At 31.5% G+C, this 24,075-nt stretch overlaps 2 protein-coding genes across 2 annotated transcripts in view; one reads left to right on the top strand and one right to left on the bottom strand.

Annotated features, from left to right (window-relative positions):
- LOC143910569 (caspase-3-like) overlaps positions 1–24,075 on the bottom strand; it is a 427,954-nt gene that overhangs the window by 274,097 nt on the left and 129,782 nt on the right. The gene's annotated exons all lie outside the window — the stretch shown is intronic.
- LOC143911130 (acyl-CoA Delta-9 desaturase-like) lies at positions 22,180–23,821 on the top strand. Its single transcript, XM_077429893.1, has 7 exons — positions 22,180–22,309; positions 22,395–22,504; positions 22,597–22,759; positions 22,879–23,052; positions 23,135–23,320; positions 23,392–23,552; positions 23,637–23,821. Exons 1-7 carry the CDS (start codon positions 22,191–22,193, stop codon positions 23,819–23,821), a joined length of 1,098 nt encoding a protein of 365 aa, XP_077286019.1. The 5' UTR covers positions 22,180–22,190.

The following is a 24,075-nucleotide window of genomic DNA, read 5'->3' as shown; positions in this document are numbered from 1 at the left end:
TTATAAACACAATAAATACAGAAGATTTGTGCCAACAGGAAAGATGATTTTTTACCAATTTTGAGGAACCGTTTCAACAATCGTCCAAATCGATCGTTAAGAAACGATTGATTTGGAGTCACAAATACCCCCAAATCTAACCAGCAGTATGGCGGATCGAACCCACTGATCACTTGGTGCTAAATATACACGCTACCATTAAGCCATACTGCTGGCTTAAATGTGTTAAATAAAATAAAATACGTATGTATTTGAGCTTAAATATATTAAAAAAATGGGAAATTTTATAATGTTGGTTTGGCTTTCATACGAGAAGCATTTATGTACATATGTATGAAAGGTTTGAAATTAGATCCGTTGATGAGAGTTAAAGCCAATTTTTTTAAAACAAGGGATAACATTTTCAAAAAGTGAAAAATATTAAACATCAGTTGTCATTGATTTTGGTTTTTAAATGTTTTTCATTAATACCAAATTCATATATGTTTTTTTGCAGCTAATGATCTACTGATCATTTTCTATTTTACAATTTATTTTTTTATTTTATGTTAGTAATTATATGTAGTATTATATTATTGTAATGTTAATGTACATCATAATAAGAAAAAGAGCTCAAAAACCTATTTACAATTCTTAAAGCTGTCATAAGATGGGATTACAACCTACATATATAGTATGTAAATTTGATACTTACGAGTATTTGTGTGTGCTCTGCACAAAGAGCTTTCATTTAAATAACAAACTGATTATATTAAGTGTCCGATATTTTTGTTCGGATTAATTCAGAAACAAATTCAATATTCGTACATATAAAAGTTAGTTATAAATCGGTGTTCAATGATCTACATTCTACACGATTATATATTGGAATGTGCATTGTTCGTGTATTCATTTCTCGAATGAACTAGTTTTTGTTCTGGGGTTAAATTATATATTATAAATGATATGCAGGACCTTGGAACACTTGGAACTCAATATCTGTGTTTGCCAATGGGACAACGTTCCTCTATATTGTATGTGTGTGTGTGTGCGAGGAAACTTTCGGAAAAAAGCTCTCGGGAAACTCATTGAATATTCACGCTACGCATATCTATAGTAAGTATGTATGTAGGTATATGAAGTGTTCTGTTTAGAAATGTGGTTTGTTTACTTTTTGAACGGATTTCCATGCAAATATGTGTACGTATTTATGCGACAAATAATACGCCCAATATACATATTACTTATATAACCCAGTCGTAAATATGTATGTATTGTATGAGTCAATATCGCTTTTGAAAATTCAAAATGGGATTCATTCATGAAAAAAATTCTCTAGCTGGGACAAATTCGTAAGCAGACTCTATGAGAGATTGTTGTGTCGATAATCTATCCGGAAAGTACATATAAAATTCATACGACAGTTGTTAGCAATGGAGTCCTTTGCCGTTAAATGTAATACTCAAAATGATTTGTTCCAATCGTAAAGATGTGACCTTTCAGGTTACGAAACTAAAATATAAGAATATATATAGCCAGCAGCATAGCTCGGACGTTAAGCTTCTGCTTACCGTCAAGAAGGTGCCGGGTTCTATCCCTGAATGAAAATGAATTTTTCAGAGTATGCTGTTGGTCAGACCTGGATTTGTGACTCCAGGTTGATCGTTTCCTATCAGAGTTTGCCAATTTTCTCTGATTTCATTGTTGAAACGGTTCCCGGAAAAAAAAAATTGGCTAAAAATCCTTCCTACCTACTATGTCACCACTATTTGAAATTTGATGGATGTACAATAAAATTTATGTACAATTCATAGATGTCTCGTTAATTTGCGAGTTTTTTCAGTGTCTCGCAATTCAACGACTTATAATAAAAAATGCTGCATTTGTATTTGTAATTGGCCAGGAAGGCGCATTGGGATTTACCTGTAAGGCCTTCCTGGTATATGTGTAAAAAAAAAAAAATATATATAAATTTCGCATGTCAAATTATGATAACTTGCGAGTATAAATAATTCAACTAGGTGTATGTGTGTGTGTGTTTAATATGAGGTTTAATAACTTTGTGGGATTATTTTCAGTGTATAAATTTAAGCATTTGTCTGGATTGGAGTAAGAAACTTCTACAAGATAAGCTGTAACTAAGTCTGGTACAAAATTAAATTAAAATACGATTTTTCGCGAATGAAATAATTTTACTTTATACTTTAAAGAGTTTCAAGCTAAGCTTTTCGTGAGATTAAATTAAGTTTTCGTTATTTTTTTTTTTTAATTTCTGTATATAATATCACTTTTTTTTCTTGATATTTTGAATTAAGGGTATATATTTCTAGAGTTATGTTTAATGGTTTGGAACCCGGTGACCATAAAGTCGAGTCATTCGATCGAATAACCCATTAAATTTAATCACGTTGTCCCCGAATTTTATGCTTTGAGAATTTAGCTTTTTTCTACCCCCTCTGGCATTTTTTTTTGCTCTCGATAGTACGGTTTGCTTGTCCTCGAACAAGACGAAATGAATTTATTAACTTTTGTCGACGGTGAGAATAAAAAGTGAAATTAAATTTGGTCGGGCTGTTCGGAAAAATTCTAATATGTCGAACAAAATAATAAATTATTTATTTAGAAACTCGTGAAAATTTGATTTCTCAATTTATACGACAGAATTTAATATACATGAAAGGCATTTTTAGTATACTAATATGTATAATATATGAGTATAAGATATTGAATTTTTATATTCAGTCAAGTATAAGTAATTCGATATTAAATATTTCAAATATATTGAAATGATTCAAGTTGTTTATTTGGCATTCAATTTTGTTTTTATTGGAACTTACAATATTTTATATAATATTGGGTACCATTTATCGTCCCGGCAAATAAAAATAATGCCCCTCTCTAAATTAGCTCGCACGACAGATTCGGTTTTCACCCGGCAAATCACACGTCAAATGGGTTGTCAGTAACAGCAATAAAAACAACTGAATCTTAAATGAATAGGGCCAACCCTAACTTAACCTAACCTAACCCAACCCTTAAATAAATGTGTCGACTTCTAATATATTACGATTACCCAGTGAAAATTTAACTGGTTATGATTTCACTGAAACGTCAAATTTTATTTTTGTTACTGGCAACCCTTTTGACGTTTGATTTGCCAGGCGAACACTGATTCTGTCGTGCGAGCTATTTTAGAGATGTTAATTTGACATTTGTCGTGTGGTTTATTTTACAGCCGTGCCAAAAACTATTATTCCTATAATATTTACTTTATATCAGTAAACATTTGAATTTTAGTACTTTGATTCATTTCCTTATTTTCAATAAGAATCAAGAAAATATCAACTTATTCGAGCCTGGGTATAAAAATTTATGTCTTAAACTTACATTTTGTAAGTAAGTTAGCGAAGATTTTTATAAATTAAAATTTTTTCTTAAGTAAAATTTTAACTTTTTGTTCTTTTTTCTTTCTACAAAAATCTGTGTATTTTTTGGATATTTAATCATCATATATTATATGTAAGGTTAACTGAAGGTTACTTACAATTACTGACTTACTCAGAGATTAAAAATCTTTTGGTACCCATATTTAAATTTCTTTAATATATTTTCAGAACCTTCAGTTTCAAAATACAAGCACGTAAAATAATATAATTTTATTTACTATTATACTGTTACGTACGCCGCGGATGAGCGAATTGCACTTAGACCAACGGATATCTGTTATCGGATTAACTAAATGCATGCACTTACTTCCAAAGATTATATCTGGACTCTAAGTGCATTTAGGCTAAACAATGACCGTTATTAGTTATTTCTCAGAATCGGTACGGGAAGACCCAATGTCTTGGAAATACATATCCGAATACGTGACTATACAACAGGTAAACAGATTAGGCGTTCTGAGAGATCTACCCTTTATAAGGCGGTACGTAGGCGATATAATTCATTCTGGACTTAGCAGTGACACTGCGTGTATCTCCTTAATCATCAATAAATGCTGTGAAACGACTGTTGGCCTTTTACTTGGATCCTCCACCCACCCCTACGCAACAATACTATATTAATTTAATTTCATAATTGACGCATTAAGAAGATCATATAATGTAAATATATTGAAAGTTTGGTCTGGATTGGAATCATTTAGTAGTTTTCACAGAACTATGTATACATAATGTAACGTGGGAACATGGGAGAGAGTATACACTGTCTAAGTGTATTCGTGGATGAATACACTTAGACAGTGTTATCGGTGAACAGACGGTCTGTGAAAGAGATGGCTGCATACGCAATGGCATAGTAAACGAGATTTTAGTGAACAGACGGGGTGAGAAAGAGATGGCCGTATACGTAATGCCAGGAGCGCATCCTCGGTTTACGGAAAATCTGTGAACGAGTTGTCGTGTCACCGTGCCTTACTGGTGGGTGTGCGTGCTGCAGGATGTTAGAGAGGCTTTAAGGTACGAAAATTCGGCCATTATTATGTTATTATGAATTGCGTATGTTGCAAATAAATCACCCTCTCCCTAATCACCTATTTACCGAGAAAAGCTGCTCGGTCTTCACGATATTTACATTTATGTACATAAACATAGTCGCAAAAGCATACACACAGTTTGTGTGTATACCCAGTGTGAATTTTCCAGCGTTTTTTTCGTGCGCGAAAAAAAGCACATTAACCTCGATGCATTATAATCTTACTCAGATGTAATAAACGTTAAAGAAAAACGTGGAGCCGGGACAATTTGTTCCCCCTAGTGAGACCATCTAATTTGCATATCGCCGTAAAGGTTTGGGACCCTTTTTGAGGCTTCATAACGCACAACACGCGCCCTTTTTCCGTAAATTTAATTTAGTCGTTGGGAATTGTGGCAGTCGTTCAATGTTATCCCAATTTAATTACGACCCAGCATCCGTGCAATAATTAGATTTTGTAGCAGAAACATCTATCTTGCATATCGTATACGTTTAGTGACTTGTATGAAGTTATTACAGCTCAACCTGACGCGACGTCTCGACGTATTATTATTACGCCGGTAGATAAGCCCGGCGTCGCCCGAGTATATAATATATGTACATAATACACGTTGCCAAAGCTAAACAATAAACTGCTACATACATACACATATACAGCTAATTTCCGAGTAATGGCGTCCACATAATAATGTTTTTCCGAACGGTTTCATAATATTTGGTAATTATTATTATTTTTTTATTTCATAGAACATGAACATTCATTCGCCTTTACAGATCGCTCCAAAGCGATCGGGTACATTTAAACAGATACAATACAATCAATTAATATCAATAAGCATTTTATACAATGCGAATGCGAATTCATACAAACATCCACAGTGACATCTATGGAGAAATTTTTGCAGCATTTTATAATCAAATTGACGAACCTCAAGACGCTGAATAACTTGAGATTAGCAAGATAAATAGGAAATGAGATGTCAATTTTACAGGAACTGTCTATCCCGTGGATTGACCTCGATTGAAAATAATTTATTCCGAGTGTTATCTGTAGTGCTGCTGGTTAGACTTACATATTTGTGATTCAAAATGGATCGTTTCTTATCAGAATTTGCCAATTTATCTGATTTCATTGATGAAATGGTTCCTCGTCAAATTGGGAAAAACATATATAGAGAAATTTTTGCAGCATTTTATAAAAATATTTTGCAGCATTTTATAAGCAAGAGAGATAGCAGAGCAGATCCCAATTTTACTGGACTGCTTCAATAAAAATCAGAAAAATTGGCAAACGCTGATAAAAAAGTCACAAACTAAGGTCTGGCCAGTAGTGGGATTCTAGTAGGATTCGAACTAATGACCACTCTGCTTGAATGCATAATATGCTAATTATTAGTCCACGCCATTGGTTATGATTAGAGGTAGGACCGGATGCGTGCCGTTCTTTTTTTATTGTTCACCGTGCATTGTTCATTTTTATGATGAACCTTTTTTTTGCACTCTAGCTTTGTACATAGACCCAAATCGCCCTGATTCCTGGAAAAAGCACGCTTCCGGTCCTACCTCTAGTTATGCTGTAACCCTCTGTTTGTCACTAACAGGAAGACCCCAATGTGACTTCTGGCCAATTATTTATTATTTATTTTAAAATTAAGTTTAGACCATAGTGACCTAATAGGTTACTTCAAAGCGTCGGAAACATTTTAAAAAGATTCATAAAAAAATAGTGATAAAATAATACTAATAAAATAATTTGGAAAAAGTAAAGAAACAATAAAAATAATACAACATTAAAAATTGAAAAATAGGAATTTTGTTAAATCCATATGTTAGATGGAGATTATAAACATATGTAAGTATAAATAATATAATCATTTATAAACAATTTATAGAGTAATTTTTACCATCACAGTGACATCTATGGATAAATTTGACAAACATTTTTGGATCATTTTAATAAATCAGCAAATTCGGGATGCTGAAAATCTGAAATTTGCGAGAAAAACAACAAGGTTGCCAATTTTTTGGAACCGTTTCAATAAAATCAAATAAATTGGTAAACTCTGATAGGAAACGATCAACATGCAGTCACATATCCAAGGCCTGGCCAGCAGCACCGGGCACTCAGTTGAAATAAATATATGCTAACCACTGATCAATGCTTCCGGTTTGAATATAATTCAAAATTTATAGTTTACACGTGTTGCGGGTTCAGGGATCCAAGTGATAGGCCAAAGCTGCTTCATAGAATATATTCTACGATTAAAGGGTCAAATCGGAACCACCGCTCACTCAACAGTGTCGAGTCTACCGTGTGCACTTCTTTTTAAAGGCAGGTAGCCGAGTGCTCGGACATGCAGTAGTCCGAACAGCCCTGGCACTTACCATAAACGTTATTTCTCACAAACTAGGAACTCCTTATCAATTTGGAATTCTCTACTTTACTTTGCTTTGCTTCAGAATTCCTACGTTACATATGTATATATATATACATTTGTACAAGCTATGGCAAAAATGAAAAAAAAAACTACATACATAATATATTGTCTTCTACATACATACATATGTATGTATGTATATATGTAGTATTACTTCATAATGTAGTACTTCATAACATAATGTAGTGTTACTTCATAACTTTTTGCGATCATGACGTATTATTTTATGTATGTTGAGGCTAAAATAAAATTTGATTGATATTTAAAAAATAAAGACAAACAGAATTTCAATTTTAAATATATATAACATCATCGACTGTGTATCCAGGTCAAAGCCAAATGGATTTGCGGTTTGGACATGTGAAGCATCTGTTAATTTGAAATTGAGAATCACTGTTTGACTTTAAGCCGGTGGTTTATTTATGGGAAACGGTGGTTTTTCGTCTGTGACAGGATATTGCCATCGGTAAATCTAATTATGTATGTACTTTTGCGGTATGCGCTTCGTCCTGAAACGTATGTTGTGTTGCAATTTATTGTGCAATTCGTACTGCCAGCTGTTGAGGATTATACATAATATGGATTAATCTTAATGTGCATACAGAGGATGTGTATACACATATTTGACATATGTATGTATATATGTATGTACATATACATGTGTCCGTTCCATTAAACTTAAATGTTGAAATATGTACGTTTGTATATTTAAACATAATTATATTTTTTATTTCTCTGGCCTTAAGAGGGCTGGATAACTTAATTTTGTTGCCGTTCCTTTCTTCGATATATATATTGAGTGAATGTATATATTGTGTGAATGCGACGATATATATCAATATATATATTGAGTGAATGCGACAGTTGCGCCCCGACCAGATAATACATATTTTAAATCGACAAAATCGAGGTTTCGTATTCTCTAATTTTCTCCTCCGAAACTGGACCAATTTAAAAAAAAATTTCATCATCGGTATGAGAAAGATATTTTCTATGTTTGTGTCTTCGTATTTTTTTAAAAATCAACCGGTAAATTAGCACGCTGGACTCTTTTCGTGGGTGTAAACACGAGGCGATTTTATAGATGTTTGGTGGCTCCTAGCTCCTATAAAAAATAGATAATCAAAAAAATAAAAAGATAGAAACATGCTTATAGTAGATCTCCATAGCATATTAAAAAATAATTTCTCTAGTGCCATAATTGAGGAAGGGAGAAGTGTAATACGTTTGTATGGACAAGGCGCTGGTGTCCAGCCCTCTTAATGGTGCAAGATTCAACGCCATAAAATATATCTAGTATATAAAGTTAATATTTAATATTTTGTCAAATGAATCTGCAGTTTTTTTTAGTTAATATGGATCTTAGACGGTTTTTGGAAGAGTATTTTTTATAACGTTCACCCGTTTGAGCAACGCCAGGCAAGTCGGCTAGTGAATTATATAATTACGAAAACGATGACTGTTTGGATTTTTACCAAAAGGATTTTTATACGAGGCTACACTGCTAAAATTTAAGAACAATAGGTAATTAATCTCAGAGTTTTTATCGTTTTATTTTGTATGAAATACTTTCTACGGTAAAAAATAATAAAAAATCGCCTTTGAGAATCACAAACAATATATATCGAATAAAGGGGTATTACGAAGTACATATAATTGCAGTATGACTTTCAGAAAATATGTAATATTTTTATGAGTCGTCAGTGAAATTTGATATTAAGTTCACGGAACAATTTTCCGATTAATAATTTAACATTGACAAAAATCATGTATTTCGTTATTATATTTTCGTGTACTATTTGTTTACTATGAATATAATAAAAATAATTTGAAAATATGACGAAACTAATGAACGAAATTGACATAAATTCACATAAATTGCACACGCAAACAAAATTTTACGATTATTTATATGTGAGACGTCAATTGAAATACATATGTATGTACATTATGAAATATTAACATCAAACACTCGTGAATATTACTATAATAATATTATATCGAAAAAAAAACGTATTATTTGATTGAATCAATATCGATTTAGAATCACTGCTTCTACTACGAGTGGAAGAAAAAACAGATTTGCATAACATTTAGCACAATTTATTTGAAAAATGTACAAAATACGATAGTGCTTTGAATGATAATACACAGCAAATGTGTACGTTTGTGATTCATGATGCTATTAGTAGCAATTAAAAAAACCTGTTAAAAACGTACTAAAATGTTGCTAAAAATTTCGTTTATAAAATAGTTAAACATCCCTGACTTGAAAGTGAAATTGAAAAAATTATATAAAAATAAACAATATGTATATCATTGCTACTGTTTAGTATTACTACATTTTATAAATTTGGTATAGATCTTTTGCCATATATAATAATAATAATCTGTAATTTTGACGAATAGTCAAATGTGACTGAACATAAAGAGATTCATCGGCAGATGTCTCGTAGATCACGTATTTTACTGACCGGAATGGAGACTATTCGATCTCTACTAAGTTTAAGCCATTGAATATGGCGATATTTTTTGTTGGCTTAATCTTGTTTGAGAGTTAAGAGCGTTTAAAAAAATGGGCATTTTATTTTACACATTTTTCAAAATCCACATAGTACATATTGCTGTGCCAAAAGTGAGGATTGGAATCAATAGTCGAATATTTTTTCTATTGGTTGTGATTTTTTATTGCTTTAAAATATTATACTTACAATTATCTAGCGAATTTTAAAAGATAAAAATATACTTTTCTTTACACATTCTATCTCGAGCTACTATAGTAGTGTATAGGTATATCCTATGGGCCAGTTTTATATATCGCTACATTTACAAGGATTGGTTTTCAATCTCAATATCTAAACTTACTAATTCAACCGATAAATGATTTTAAATTACAATATGAAATATAGTACGCTCATCATTCATCGCTCGTAATTGAGAGTTAGCGAGCGTGAGCGAGTGAGATGGAGTGATGCGCTCTCCCTTTTTCATCTCACTTTTGCAGCATCCATTTGTATGCATTTTTAAACTCAATTTAAAATCATTTACATCTCGAATTAAAAAAAAAAATATTGATATAAAAAACCAATCCCTCATTACGTGATAAAGTAAAAAACTAGCGAAATTAGCTCAAAATATAACAAAAGAAATGTGTATTTTAAAATTTGCTTTATAATTAATTATAAGTACCTATTTAAAGCAGTAAAAAATACCAATCAATAGAAAAAACATTCGATTTTATTTCAATTCTCACTTTTGGCACAGCAATACTAGATTTTTAATAAACGATTGAAAAAGCCAAGAATCTGCGAAAATTGTCCATTTTTTTAAACGCTTTTATCTCTTAAACGAGAGAAAGCCAACAAGAATCATTGCCACATACGAATTTAGTGGTTCAAGCTTAGTGAATATTGATAAGTTTCCGTTCCGATAACTTTTTTTGTGGGTCAGTGTAATTCTTTTTATCAAATGCAATTTCGAGATCACTTTGAAGGAATAGCTCCATGCTTAAATTTTATACCTATGCACTTACATACATATGTATCTATAATAACTAATCTATTATTTGGTAATATTTTTAATCCTCGAAAGGTGGCGAAGACGACAACTAGGATCACCCGACTGATTTATTTTATTTTATTTTTAACATACTAGCCACAGTGACATTACAGAGAGCTCTAACGCGTCACTATGGCTAGTCATACAATCATAACATCATAATAATAATAACTCTAATCATAATAATAACAAAATACGACTGTATCGTATTGTGAAGAAAATCCTTACCTGTTGGCAGAAAAGTTGCAGGTCTCTGAAAAACCACAAATTACTAGAGACTTACACAAAATTCCATAAGAATGTTCGATCAATGGACAAGAATTTTATACGTACATAAATATAATAGGCATACTCAGCAATGTGGATGATATTGGTATATGTAATACATATGTACTACACGTATTGGGCCGATAGCACTTTTCGACAAATGACGACCTTTTTTTTTTGGTTCAGAGACGAGATCTGAAGAATAGTCGAAATATGATTTTTTTATGTGGAATCTTATTTGATTATCCCTATTAATTCAACTCGGATTCGAGTAAATACCAGTACGAGCTTTTAGCTCGCAATTTTACCGATTTAAAATTCAGCACACTTCCAATTAACCCTTTTGAACGAAAACAAAAAATATTGTGGTCAGAACACTATTCCAATAAACATGTTTCAATAGAAAATACTCAATATAAAATAGTATTAACAGTGGGAAAAAATCCCAAATAAAAATACGTACTTTTAACTTTTGATTTGAACTGGACGACTACTTAGAGAGATTTGACAGCTGAAAAGTACTAAAAATGAAAAATAAAATACCCGACTATAGATTCCAATATTCATTTTGAACGGAAAATTGACAGATTTTGAGACATCGACCGAACAACACCAAGATATAGAAAAATCGCGTGATTTAAAAAACACATATATCTCCGAATCTCGAGCCAATCAAATTTTTTTATTACCAGATTCATGTTTACTGGGCATGGATCTATAAGAAAAGTCATATCTCGTCTCTGAACCATTTTTCGTGTCGAACAGTGTAGTTATTCCACTTATACTATATGATATGATAACTTGTATATGGCAGTAAACGAGCACGAGAGGTAATAACATTCATGTAATACAGATGAGGCAGAAAAATTACGTAAGAAATATACACATGTACAAAGTTTGATAGAGCGAAAAATATTTTTTTATATAAATAATAAATAATTCGATCGAAGTATTATTTTTTATGTATTTATTTTACAAATAAGGTTTGGATTCTTTGCTCGTCGGTCTATTCTTTAAAATTCGATCGGATCCGATCTTGTCTTATTGAATATGTATTTATTCGTCGCCGTTGAGAATGCGAAGTTGTCGTCGGAAAATGGAAACCACTGAGATTGCATCCGTTTCCGGTGCATTTTCTTGACTAATACGGACGAAGAAAAAATAACGAATGGATAACTGGAATATATGAAATAACTTTCGTACTTGTGTACAGAAAACAACGTGACCTTATTTCAGAACTGTTATCTAAATTGTTGGGGTTGGTTTGGATTCGCGAAAAACGAACGAAACAATCGCATAGTTACATATATTGTACAATTTTCCGTTGTTTTTTTTTTATTTTTGATTTTAATAATATACGTATAATTAAAATGTCTTTGTATTTTTGTTAGTTTTATTGTAGTTCATGTAAAACCCAGCAAATTATATACATGTATGTAACATATGAGCCGTTATACATAATTGGAAGTCCACTTTTCTTCATTTCGGGAAATATCTTATAATGTTTTGCATTTAACAAAATTTTTAAATATTCATGGCCTTCAGTTTATTCTGCTTTTCCGAGATTGTGGACATATCGAATTAAACGAATTAAGCGATAACAATTTGTGAATTAAGACTGAAATAGTGTTTTTGGAACTGAAAATTGGACTTTGGACACTTTCAAATATAATATAATGGCTCATATGTATATGAATATATTTGAACATTTATTTATATGTATATATTTTTTTTGGAATTTTATACAATTTTTTTATTTATTTATTCATTGTATTTAATAAAATACATATAGTAGAAAAAAACGGCGTACAAAAACCATTTTTGGTTTATCCGAACAAAATATAATAATGTGTATATGAAAAGATACATAGTCTGTTAATATGCATATACAAAAAAATATGTTATTTTTTTCTTATTTTACATACATACCAGGACACAGGTAAACCCCAATGCACCTACCTGGTCAATTACAAACGTCGATATACAATTTTTAGAATAATTTTTAACGAAGCATCATAGAGATGGATTAGTTTTTTGATAAAATTACATTTTCGGAGTATTTTTTTATATAAATGATCAAATTTCGATATACTGAAACACTCGAAATTTGTGAGACATTTATGGACAAATTTGTACCATTTCTCATACAAATCAGCGAAATTCGAAATGCTGAAAATTCAATGAAAATTGCAAGAAAATGGGTAAAGGTTGCCAATTTCAACAAAAATCAGATAAATTGGCATACTTTGATAGGAAACGATCGACTTGGAGTCAAAAACCAAGGTCTGGCCAGCAGTAACCAATGGGACTAGAACCCGTCACCACTATGTTCGAATTATAACCAATTTTTTTTAATTTGAAAACGTCATTTGCGCAGCCAAAAAACAAAAATTCATTGGAAGACGAATACATGCATAATCGGTATTTATTTATTTATTAATGTATATCGGTATTTATTTATTTATTCATATACGTATATGCCAAGCAAGCCTAACGGGTAAGCCCCAGTGCGCTTTTCTGGCCAATTTTTAGTTGAAAAACTATTTAAAACCAGTGGCGTAACTAGAAATTTTGGGCCCGTAAGCAAAAAATCATCAAGGGCCCTTCCCCCCCTCGAATATTTAAATCGAAATGCCAAATTTTTGGTTTCACAACGCAGTATTAATATAAATTTAATTATTGTTAATATGTAGGTACATAATAATTTTCTTAATTTAACTCTTTTCTTAATTTAACGCTTATTTTAAAATTTCTCCTTTCAAACCTAACTGTTTGCAAAATCATGAATTAGTTGTTTGAGGTCCATTTTGGCTGCTTCTTTGTGCTCAATTGTAAGCAAAGATAGTTCATTGACAGAATTATTTTTAATTTATTGAATGTTCATTCTACACTAGCCACAGTTACCGCAAGAGTAAAAAATAATATGAATGTGGTATATATGTGTGTACTTCCGAAAAATCACTCTCCAAACAACTGTACTTGGTAATAAGTAATTCTGAAAATTGCTTTATGGTTATTGTTTCAGAAAGATCTTTCTTTATTAATAAAAGTACATGTGTAAATTGAGATTCGAATTGATCTGAGAAAACTTATGAATATTTTTTTCTGAGATTGAAACAATGATCTGGAATATCTTTTTGTGGCATATTAATAATTTTCCTAGGTTCAAGAAAACCGAAATAGTTTTTCACTACATATTGTACTTCCGCAAAACGTGTCTTAAATTGAACAGTTATTTTGTCGATTTATGGCCCCTTATCTCCGTGGGCCCGTAAGCATTGCTTACCCCTGCTACATAGTAGTTACGCCACTGTTTAAAACCTAGCTTTCTGTTAAACATTTAAAATTATAACCGTAAATAAGGTCTTAAAATGTAATAAAAAAGAAAAAAAGGGTAGACATATAATATTATATATGTATGTATGTCGATAAAACAGTTTCCGTTCTTGCCAGAACGAATGTATTTTTAGGTTAATTTATACGAGATGCTTATTTTAAGACCATTATATTACAAAATATGTCATGATTCATGACGAATCCATTGATATGACTTATGACCCGCGATATTGAAAAGATTTCCCAAGCTAAACAGTTCCACGGCATCTGCAGAACTGTTTTAACCGAGATATATGTATATATTACGTACAAAATGAAATGGCCATCATTCTCACTGTTATTTTATATATTTTAGTTGGTAATAATAGTCACATGTTATATATATATAATAAAGTACTTAAATCATCGCAATATCTACCCACGGAAGTCCGAAATGCCAGGCTTTTTCACAATGGAACTTCCGTAACTGAATTACGTTAAAGTTACGACGACGGACAGAGCTAATGGCCAATATTCGCCAAATTCAACCGCCACGTACATAGAATACCAAGTGTCACAGTTGAAAACGTGTGATGTGAAAATTCGTTATGCACACACGATTTGACCGAGTTTATCACGTTTTGTGAGATATTGTAACGATGCTTGGAAAAATATTTATATCTGAAAAAGGGAAAGTGGATATTTTTGCATACGAAACCGAAGTTTGCGATTCTGAAACGCTGGTTGAAAGCGTAATTTTTTTCATGAAAATTTCACGAAGTTTGTGTATCGCAATTTGGTAGCACACACATTTGACATAAATATATGTACATATGTATATATATTTACTAACATGAAAACACTCAATCAGGACTCTCGCTTGCACATCACGTATTTCCTCTAATTCTCTCGACCATATTTTTGTTATGGTGTACGTTTGAGTGAAATTTATGTAGTGTTATGCGTGTTTCATTCTCATATGTATGTATGTTAGAGTAGAAACGAGTTGTCAAGGTAAAGCTTCAACTCCATGTTTACGAAATTTTTTGCTTATAAAAGTTTTTTTCAATAATATATGTATATGTAAGTATATAAAGACGCGATGTTTGTATGTATGTATGTATCTGCGGTATATAGGAATGGGAATTTCATAAAAACAAACATTTTAGAATACCAGGAGTATACGTTATGCATAGGGATGTGGCGAGACGACAGATCGTGTCGAGGTAAAGCAGGGGACAGGGGTAGCGGGGAAGTGGGAGGTTGTGGAGTGTCTGAGATGTGCTCCTGATATTGATCGTGTTGGAACGGATGGCGTCAGGGTCAGATTCATGGGCAGGAGCGTACATAGATATTGTTATTATTATAAGCTATTATTATTGTTATCATGTTATTATTATTGAATGACTGGCCACAGTGATACGTTGGAGCTCTCTGTAATGTCACTGTGGCTAATATGTTAAATAAAATAAAATAAAATAAAAATATACACATCCAAAAAGACACACACACACACATCCCTATTAATTCAATTCAGATTCATGTAAATACTAGTACGAACTTTTAGCTCGCAATTTTACCGATTTAAAATTCAGCACACTTCCAAGTAACCATTTTAAACGAAAATAAAAAATCTTGTGGCCAGAACACTATCCCAATAAACATGTTTCAATAGAAAATACTCAATATAAAATAGTATTAACAGTGGGAAAAAGTCCCAAGTGAAAATACGTACTTTTGACTTTTGATTTAAACTGAACGACTACTTAGAGAGATTTGAAAGCTGAAAAGTATTACAAATGAAAGATTAAATACTATATTTTATCTTTCTATATAATACTATATTTTATAGACTAAAGAATCCAATATTTATTTTGAACAAGAAATCGATAGATTTTGAGACATCGACCGAACAACACCAGGATATAGAAAAATCGCGCGATTTAAAAAACACACATACATATATCTCCGAATCTCGAGCCAATCAACATTTTTTATTACCAGATTCGTGTTCACTGGGCATATATCTATGTATAAGAAAAGTCATATCTCGTCTCTGAACCAAAAAAAAGTCGTCATTTGTCGAAAAGTGTAATTGATCATTTATTTTAAAATCTTATCATTTCGTTTTATAAACTGATCATTTTAGTTTAATTGTTGCTCATATTATTTCAATACTTATCATTCTATTTATTAACTAATTGCATAGCAATTGATCAATACAAACTGATCATTTATTATATTCACTGATCAATCCATTATTTTTACCTACCAAATGTTTTTTTTCACTGATCGGTTAAATAGAGGCCTATAATAATATATACGACTTTGTGACGTGTTTTTATTATGATTTCAGAGCACTATAGCGCATCGCTGTTGCTGGGGCAGAAAGAAGCGTACTTTTAACCTGTCAAAGAGTGTGTATCGAAACAAAAACGGTCGTTTGAGGAATTCAGGCACAAGGTTGACCATATTGAACGTCCTTCCCAAGGGTCAGAGAGGAGAGGGCAACAACAATATGAAAAAGCACGAGCTGGCCGATCGAGCTGCCACCATATCCATGATTCAAAACGATCTGCACGAGTCTAAAGAGTCGGGGATATTAAATTCTATATCGGACAGGTTGTACAAAAGCACAAGGGCTGTTTTCAAACCTAAAATAGATGACGTCAGCAGCATTCCAAGCTCCAAACACACCTCGAGGAGGATACAATGCGAGTCCACAGAGAGTGGAAGAAGCCATTCTATAAGTAACTCCAGCTTGCAGGACATGGAAGGGGAAGAGTTTACTGGGAAGGAGTTGGTTTCTTTCATGGAACAAGTTAATAATAATATCTGTCAATGATATTAATTTTAGCAATCGACTGATTGTGAATTGAAGAATGCACGCGAAACTCAGTTTTGAATAGTGTTGATTACAATTAAGTGTAAAATTACCCAACGACTATATGTATATGTATACATAGTTTAATAGCTCAGCGTTACATACGTAGTTTGAAAACATGTAATAAATATTGTGTATCTTATGCTACATATATGTAATTACATTAAACAAACAACTCTAGTATATTTGTCAATTTTAACTTAACTTAAACTAACCCTACGATTTTGATGAAATTAACCTAACTACCCCTTTTTGTCCTAAAAAGTAACGATTGAAATAGGTGTCGACTTTGTGAAATCCCATTTTAAGACTAAACGAAGGTGAACATTATTAAAATTAATACGAATCAATTGATTATAAAATTATTTTAAAATTTTGTATGCCCTCGGCCCCCTTCATCTTCCATGTATGTATTAATGTATTTATTAAATTTAGAATATATTTAACAAAAAATAAAGTACGATTAAATCTTTAATAACACTAAGCAACAAAAAATCATGTTTTTGACTTACCGGAGCGGAGAATAATCTATTTTTTTAAATTATAAATGGTTTTTATTGGTTTCTTTACGTTTATAAGATAAGAGGGTTTAAAGAGATGCGCAATTTTACAGATTTTTGGCTTTGCAGCTTTCAACTCAAAATCTAGTATTACTGTGCCAAAAGTGAGTACTGTAATCAATAGTCAGATGTTTTTTCTATTGATTTTAATTTTCTATTGCTTTAAAATACGTATAATTAATTATCTAGCGAATTTTAAATGTCAAACATATACTTTTTTTTACACATTTTTTTCATAAGTTATCATGCATTTATTGGGCCAGTTTTATATATCACTACGTTGACGATAAGTAGTTGTTAAATTATGAAACTTTCTAGGTGGGGCCGCTCATTTAGTACTTTAAAATCAATTTAAAATCACAATCAATAGAAAAAACATGTGACTATTGATTTAAATACTCATTTTTGGCACAACAATACTAGATTTTGAGTTAAAGACAGCAAAAGCCAAAAATTTGCGCATTTTTTTAAGCGCTTATATAAGTGATAAAAGATCCAACAAAAATCATTGTCATATTTGAATTCAGTGAATCAAATTTAGTGACGATTGATTAGTATCCACTCCGGTATTTTTTGTTGTTGCTCAGTGTAATATTTATGTACATAAAATATATAAATGTATTTGATTTTCTAGTCATCGATGGTAATTTAAATAAAATATTAATGAATATGTATTAAAATGTATGTGTATTTTTATAAAAAAAATATGTAATTAATTTAGAGAATATAAATGTATCTAAATAAAGGTTTTTTTTTTAAATTTTTGAATCATAAAATTGCATTTTTTTGCAGAGAAACTTGTCAACGATCGTTTTACGGCATACAACGACTATCAATTATTTACACAAATTGCTGATAGGTTGAATTTATTGTAGACATTTCTTCGATACACCATAAAGCAGTTTCGGCGAAGGTTGTGAAGAAATCAACTATAAATCAAGACTAACGATTCATAAGGGAGCGATATATATTCGAAGCAGACCACTAAAAAAGCGGGATCATTGCGAAACCCAATTTGAAATTATCAATTTTGTTTTTATAATGGCACGTATGAAGAGGTGTGTGTGTTCAAAAGATTAGGAAAACATCGCAGTATCCGGTCGAGTAAATGTTGACCGTTCGTTTTATACAACTTCTGGGTATTTAAGTTTCCAATATTCATTTGACGATGCGAAATCGCCTCGAAGACACGGTCCATTGTTCGAGTTTCTACAATGGATATTCACTATGAAGTACGCAGTGTGCAAAATTAAACGGTACGTGATTTAAAATATTGTCATCGGGCGATTTGCATCGATTGACCAATGAGTGTATGATGATGTGTCTAGTTTTCACATTTTTGTGAAAACGCATTTACAATTGAAATTCGTCATTCAGCTTAGGACAGCCGTTGGAATAAGTCGAAAGTGGACAAGTGTGGATTCAAAATAGGAACAGTATATTTTTCAATATACATATGTACCTTGATGGAATCATTTTTATGAGATTTTTCATCTATATATTGCTGAACGACTGTTAGATATACGATGTAAGTACTGTATTTGAATTTTTTTAAATATTTATTTATGTATATACATACATACAAAGATACAATTTTTATTTTTTTATAATTCTCATGGATATTTTTTGTATTTTTGTTTTTTTTCTTATCAATGAAATTTTTTTTCTTATCAAAGCAAAGAAAATTTCGAACCATAAATCATACATGTTTAAGAGGGCTGAACCCCAGCTACTTGTCCATACAAACGTATTAGATTTCTCCCTTCCTCAATTATAGCACTAGAGAAATTATTTTTTAATAAGCTATTTATATCCATCATAGGCATGGTTGTATTTTTTTGATTAATCAAAAAATCAAATTAATCAAAAAAATAAAAAATAGAACCATGCCTATGATGGATATCACCTTGGGCGGGCGAATTTTTTTTTTGCGGCGACTAGCGGTAGCGGGTAAAATCACAAGGCTGCGCGAATAAATACAATAGATTATAAAAATCGTTTAACATTCAAACTCTCCATTTTCTATTAAAATAAACGTAGTACTACGTATCCCGCCTTCCGCGATGAACCAATATCAAACGTAATACTAAGTATCCCGCATTTCTCGTCATGCTCATATGAAACGTAGTGCTACGCGACCCGCTTATGGTGTGTTAAAAAATAAAGTCTAATACGTTTGTATGGACAAGGCGCTAGGGTACAGCCCTCTTAACGATTTAATCTTTGTAGTCTTAGGAAATTAACCATGGTAAGGTTTGAGAGTCTTTGTGTTGTCATTTGGTTGTGAATCACTAAAATAATTTGTACTTTTACATAAATTCGATTTGATACGTTTTGTTAATAAAATATCATATTCAAATTTATAAGGCTATTAAAGTCACGTTGTGCTTCATTTGAAACATATTCAAATGTTCATAGTATGAAGTAATTCAATTTAAAATGATTAATCTTAATAATTACTTGAAAATTCCGTTGGAAAATTAACGTACAGTACATATATTATACTATAATCAGGCCCGATGCTAGTAACCAGGGCCCGGGTCATATTTTAAAATTTGAATTATGGTGAATTTCTTTTCTAAAAAAGTACTCTAATATATGTATAATATATACATAATTTCGAAAGAGAATTTTTACATATATAAGGTTTAAAGGTTTGGGTGAGAGCATCATCAGAAATCAAATCAAGGTTTCTATGACTTGGTTGACTATTGACTATGGTAGAATATTATTATTTTTTCGATTCAAATAAATTTAATAAAAAAAAAACAAATGAATGTTTACTATTAGATTGTTTTGTCGTGTTAAAGCTGTTTATATTACAAATACCGAGCGAAGCCGGGTAAAACCATTAGTAATTAATAAACATGGAAAATTTGAAACAACTTGCACTCATTGAAAACATAAATAAAATTGTCTTACGTATGTGCAATAAAAAAAAACAGGGTGTTTGTAGTTACGATACTAACCAGGGCTCGGATTTTCTCTTGGCGGCTCTGATTATAATATTATTATATATGTATATATGATATAATGTATAACCTATTTGTCTGGTAGCTTGCGCTCATCATTATTTTCATAGTTGAATGTGATGTTTCAGGGGAATTTTGATATTCTCTCTTCCATATGAGCTTCGTGGGGATGTTTTTTATTTACGGCTGTTTCTTATATATAAATATGTACATATGTCTGTGAATGCAAAACATTCCCTACTATATTTTTTATTATTTTTTTTATCTAGACGATTGTGGCGCATTGGGTTCTTCCTGTAATGCCAGAATGGTCCAAAACTATAAATAAATGAATAGATTATATGTATATTACGAGAAGTTCCCGGAAAGACGCACGAAATTGCACTGAATAGTAGCGCAGTTTCGAGAAGTCATAATTTTCAAATGCGCTCAAAAAGAACTTACGCAATAGAATTCCACAAAAAAAGTTTAGAACCCTCGGACAACATACAAATACCCCTTGACGTTTATTTGTGGAATTCAATTGCGATAGTTCTCGTTGAGCATCTTTGAAAGTTTGGATGTCACGAGAGTGCAACTATCTGGAGTGCATTTTTCCGGTCACCATTACGAGAATGTAATAGTAATGTAAACAATGAATACTATTCAATTTTTGTATTATTACATGTAATTATGTACATATATAGTATGTAATTACTTTATTATTGAAGACATTCTTAATAGAACGTGTCGTTATTAACATAATTTACAATTTGATATTTAATGTATTAGTTGATTCATAATGACAATTTAACTGTCGTTTCTTTTATTATTGCATGCCATCTACTTCAGATATATGTATAATATATATATTTAAGCAGGGCCACCGAGAGAAATCCCGGGCCCTGGAAAATTAATTCCGGGCCCTTTGACAAACTTAAAAAAATACCTTACAGATATATTTTTAATATGCGAAAATTCTATGAGAACTATTAGAAAAATACCTATATATTGATTGCTATTTTTAAAAATAATTGAATAGGAAAGTATGATAACAGGTACGATTTTACAAAGAATGAAGAATGCACGGATCGAAAAATAATAAACATTTAGCATTAAATAAATACATGTGTTTTTATGTAGAATAATATAAAATAATCAATATCGGTCAGTCATACATCCCGATAAGGGGCCCCTCGAGTAGTCCAGACCCTCGAACTTTACCTACAGCTTCCCCCCCCCCCCCTTTCAGCCTTGTGTATAGGTACATGGATTTTTGATTTTTATTTCATCATTTTAGTTCACAGCCTGAATTTTGTTCGGATTTTTTTTTAATAAAAATTAATTTCATTGACTGCAATTTCTACTTTCATGATTTGAATAGAAGACAATTTATGTTGTTTTTTTTTTTAATTAGAAAACAAACGTATTTTTCAAACATCATTTACAAATGTATCTAGGGTAAACCACGCACATCTGAAGATATGATGAAATAAATAAAAAAAAAATTCTCATAATTTAATGGTCTTAATTTTGTACAACTGAAAAATGCTTTATTTAGAATTTTCCTGCATTTTTTAAGCATAATACCTAAAAAGAAAATTCAATGAAGACTTTTTTTGTATAAACATTGTCATAACACCAAATAAATTATTGAAATTTTGAAATAAATTCAAATGAAATTCATACTGGCAAAATCATTGGTTATTTTACAACATAATTTTTTTTTATTAACAACCTTTCAGATATGTCAACTTTAAAAATGATTTTCCCATTGTTTTCAAGTAATTTGAAAGTTAAAGAAGTCAAAACGAAAAATAGCGCAAAGGATGAAAATATAACGGAAAATACTTTTATAGGAACATCGACCAAAGAATACAAGTGAGTTTGAGAAATGCAAACAAAGTGAAATATTGATTTAAAAATGTATGTATAGTTCGTCTTCTAATATTTGCATTGCTTTTAGATGGGAAATCGTGTGGAGGAATACGATAGCATTTATATATTTGCATTTAGGAACGATTTATGGTATATATCTGGCATATACCTATGCGAAATGGCAAACCTCTCTTTTTGGTAAGATTTAAGTATTTAAATTAAAATCATATGTAATAATGTTATTTTTGATATCTTTATAATAATATTCAAAACAAAAATATCTATTCTAGCGGTGACATTCGGCTGTCTCAGCGGAATTGGAATAACAGCTGGAGCTCATAGACTTTGGGCACACAGAGCATATAAAGCCAAATGGCAATTGCGATTATTTTTAACACTATTACAAACAATGGCATTTCAAAATCATATATACGAATGGGTTCGCGATCACAGGTAGATAAAGAAAACGGCTATAATATAAAGCTTTCATAATATATAATATACATATATAAAATAAAATTTATATGTACGTATGCATATAATTTAATTTAAATTTTCAATATAACTTTAAGAGTACATCACAAATTTGCTGAAACGGATGCAGACCCTCACAATGCAAAGAGAGGCTTTTTCTTTGCACACATAGGCTGGCTTATGTTACGCAAACAAAAGGAAGTGAAAGAAAAAGGACAAACTATCGACATGAGCGACTTAGAAGCAGATCCCATTGTTATGTTTCAAAAGAAGTACGCACTCCAAACGCTACCTTGAGAAAGTATTATAATTAAACTGAATGAATGTCTTTATAATTCTCATGATATTTTTTAGGACGTATCTTCTATTGATGCCCTTATTATCTTTTGTGATTCCGACATGGCTACCGTGCTACTTGTGGAACGAGGACCCTTGGGTATCTTGGTACGTGGCAGCCGTCTTAAGGTTCACATTATCTCTTAACATGACGTGGTTAGTAAATAGTGCGGCACATTTATGGGGCAACAAACCTTATGACAGGTAACTATTGCACGAGTTGAGTAAATATTTCAAGTTTTTGTCTTTGAATCAACGATTTTATCGTACTACAGATTCATCGGACCCACTGACAATTGGAAGGTGGCTCTCGGTGCTTTCGGCGAAGGATGGCATAACTATCATCATGTTTTTCCATGGGATTACAAAGCTGGAGAGTTTGGCAATTACAAAACAAACATTACGACTGCTTTCATAGACTTCTTTTCTTACATAGGCATGTTTTTTTTTAATTTGATTCTCATTGTACGGTATTATTATATATGATAATGTTAAATTAACAAGTGGATCGTTGTTGCAGGTTGGGCTCACGATTTGAAATGTGTTCCTTCACATGTTATCAAAAAGAGAGCGTTAAGAACTGGAGACGGATCACATGAGAGCAGCAAGCATCATTCGCATGAAAACCAAATATGGGGCTACGGTGATAAAGACATGACTACCGAAGACAACGATAGTGTTTTAATTTTGAATGGAGAAAAGTAATGTTTGTTTTAAATGAAGCATGCTACTAAAGTGCGACAGGCTTAGTGAATAATCAAATAACTATTATTAAATTTGTTGTATCAAAGCTGAAATTACTTGATGTACATATTGTATATTAACCAAAAATAGCTCGTGATATAGACTGTATGTAGAATATATATAAAATAGTACACATTCATATACAAGTATAGTATGGCGTTCGAGTTTGAGGAATTGTAGTTCAACGAATTACGAGATGTCATCCTGCATTACTT

Source organism: Arctopsyche grandis, chromosome 4 (assembly GCF_051622035.1).
Source record: "Arctopsyche grandis isolate Sample6627 chromosome 4, ASM5162203v2, whole genome shotgun sequence".
NCBI lineage: Eukaryota > Metazoa > Arthropoda > Insecta > Trichoptera > Hydropsychidae > Arctopsyche > Arctopsyche grandis.
Note: the sequence above shows the minus strand (reverse complement) of the source record. Positions and strands in the feature narration are given on the sequence as shown.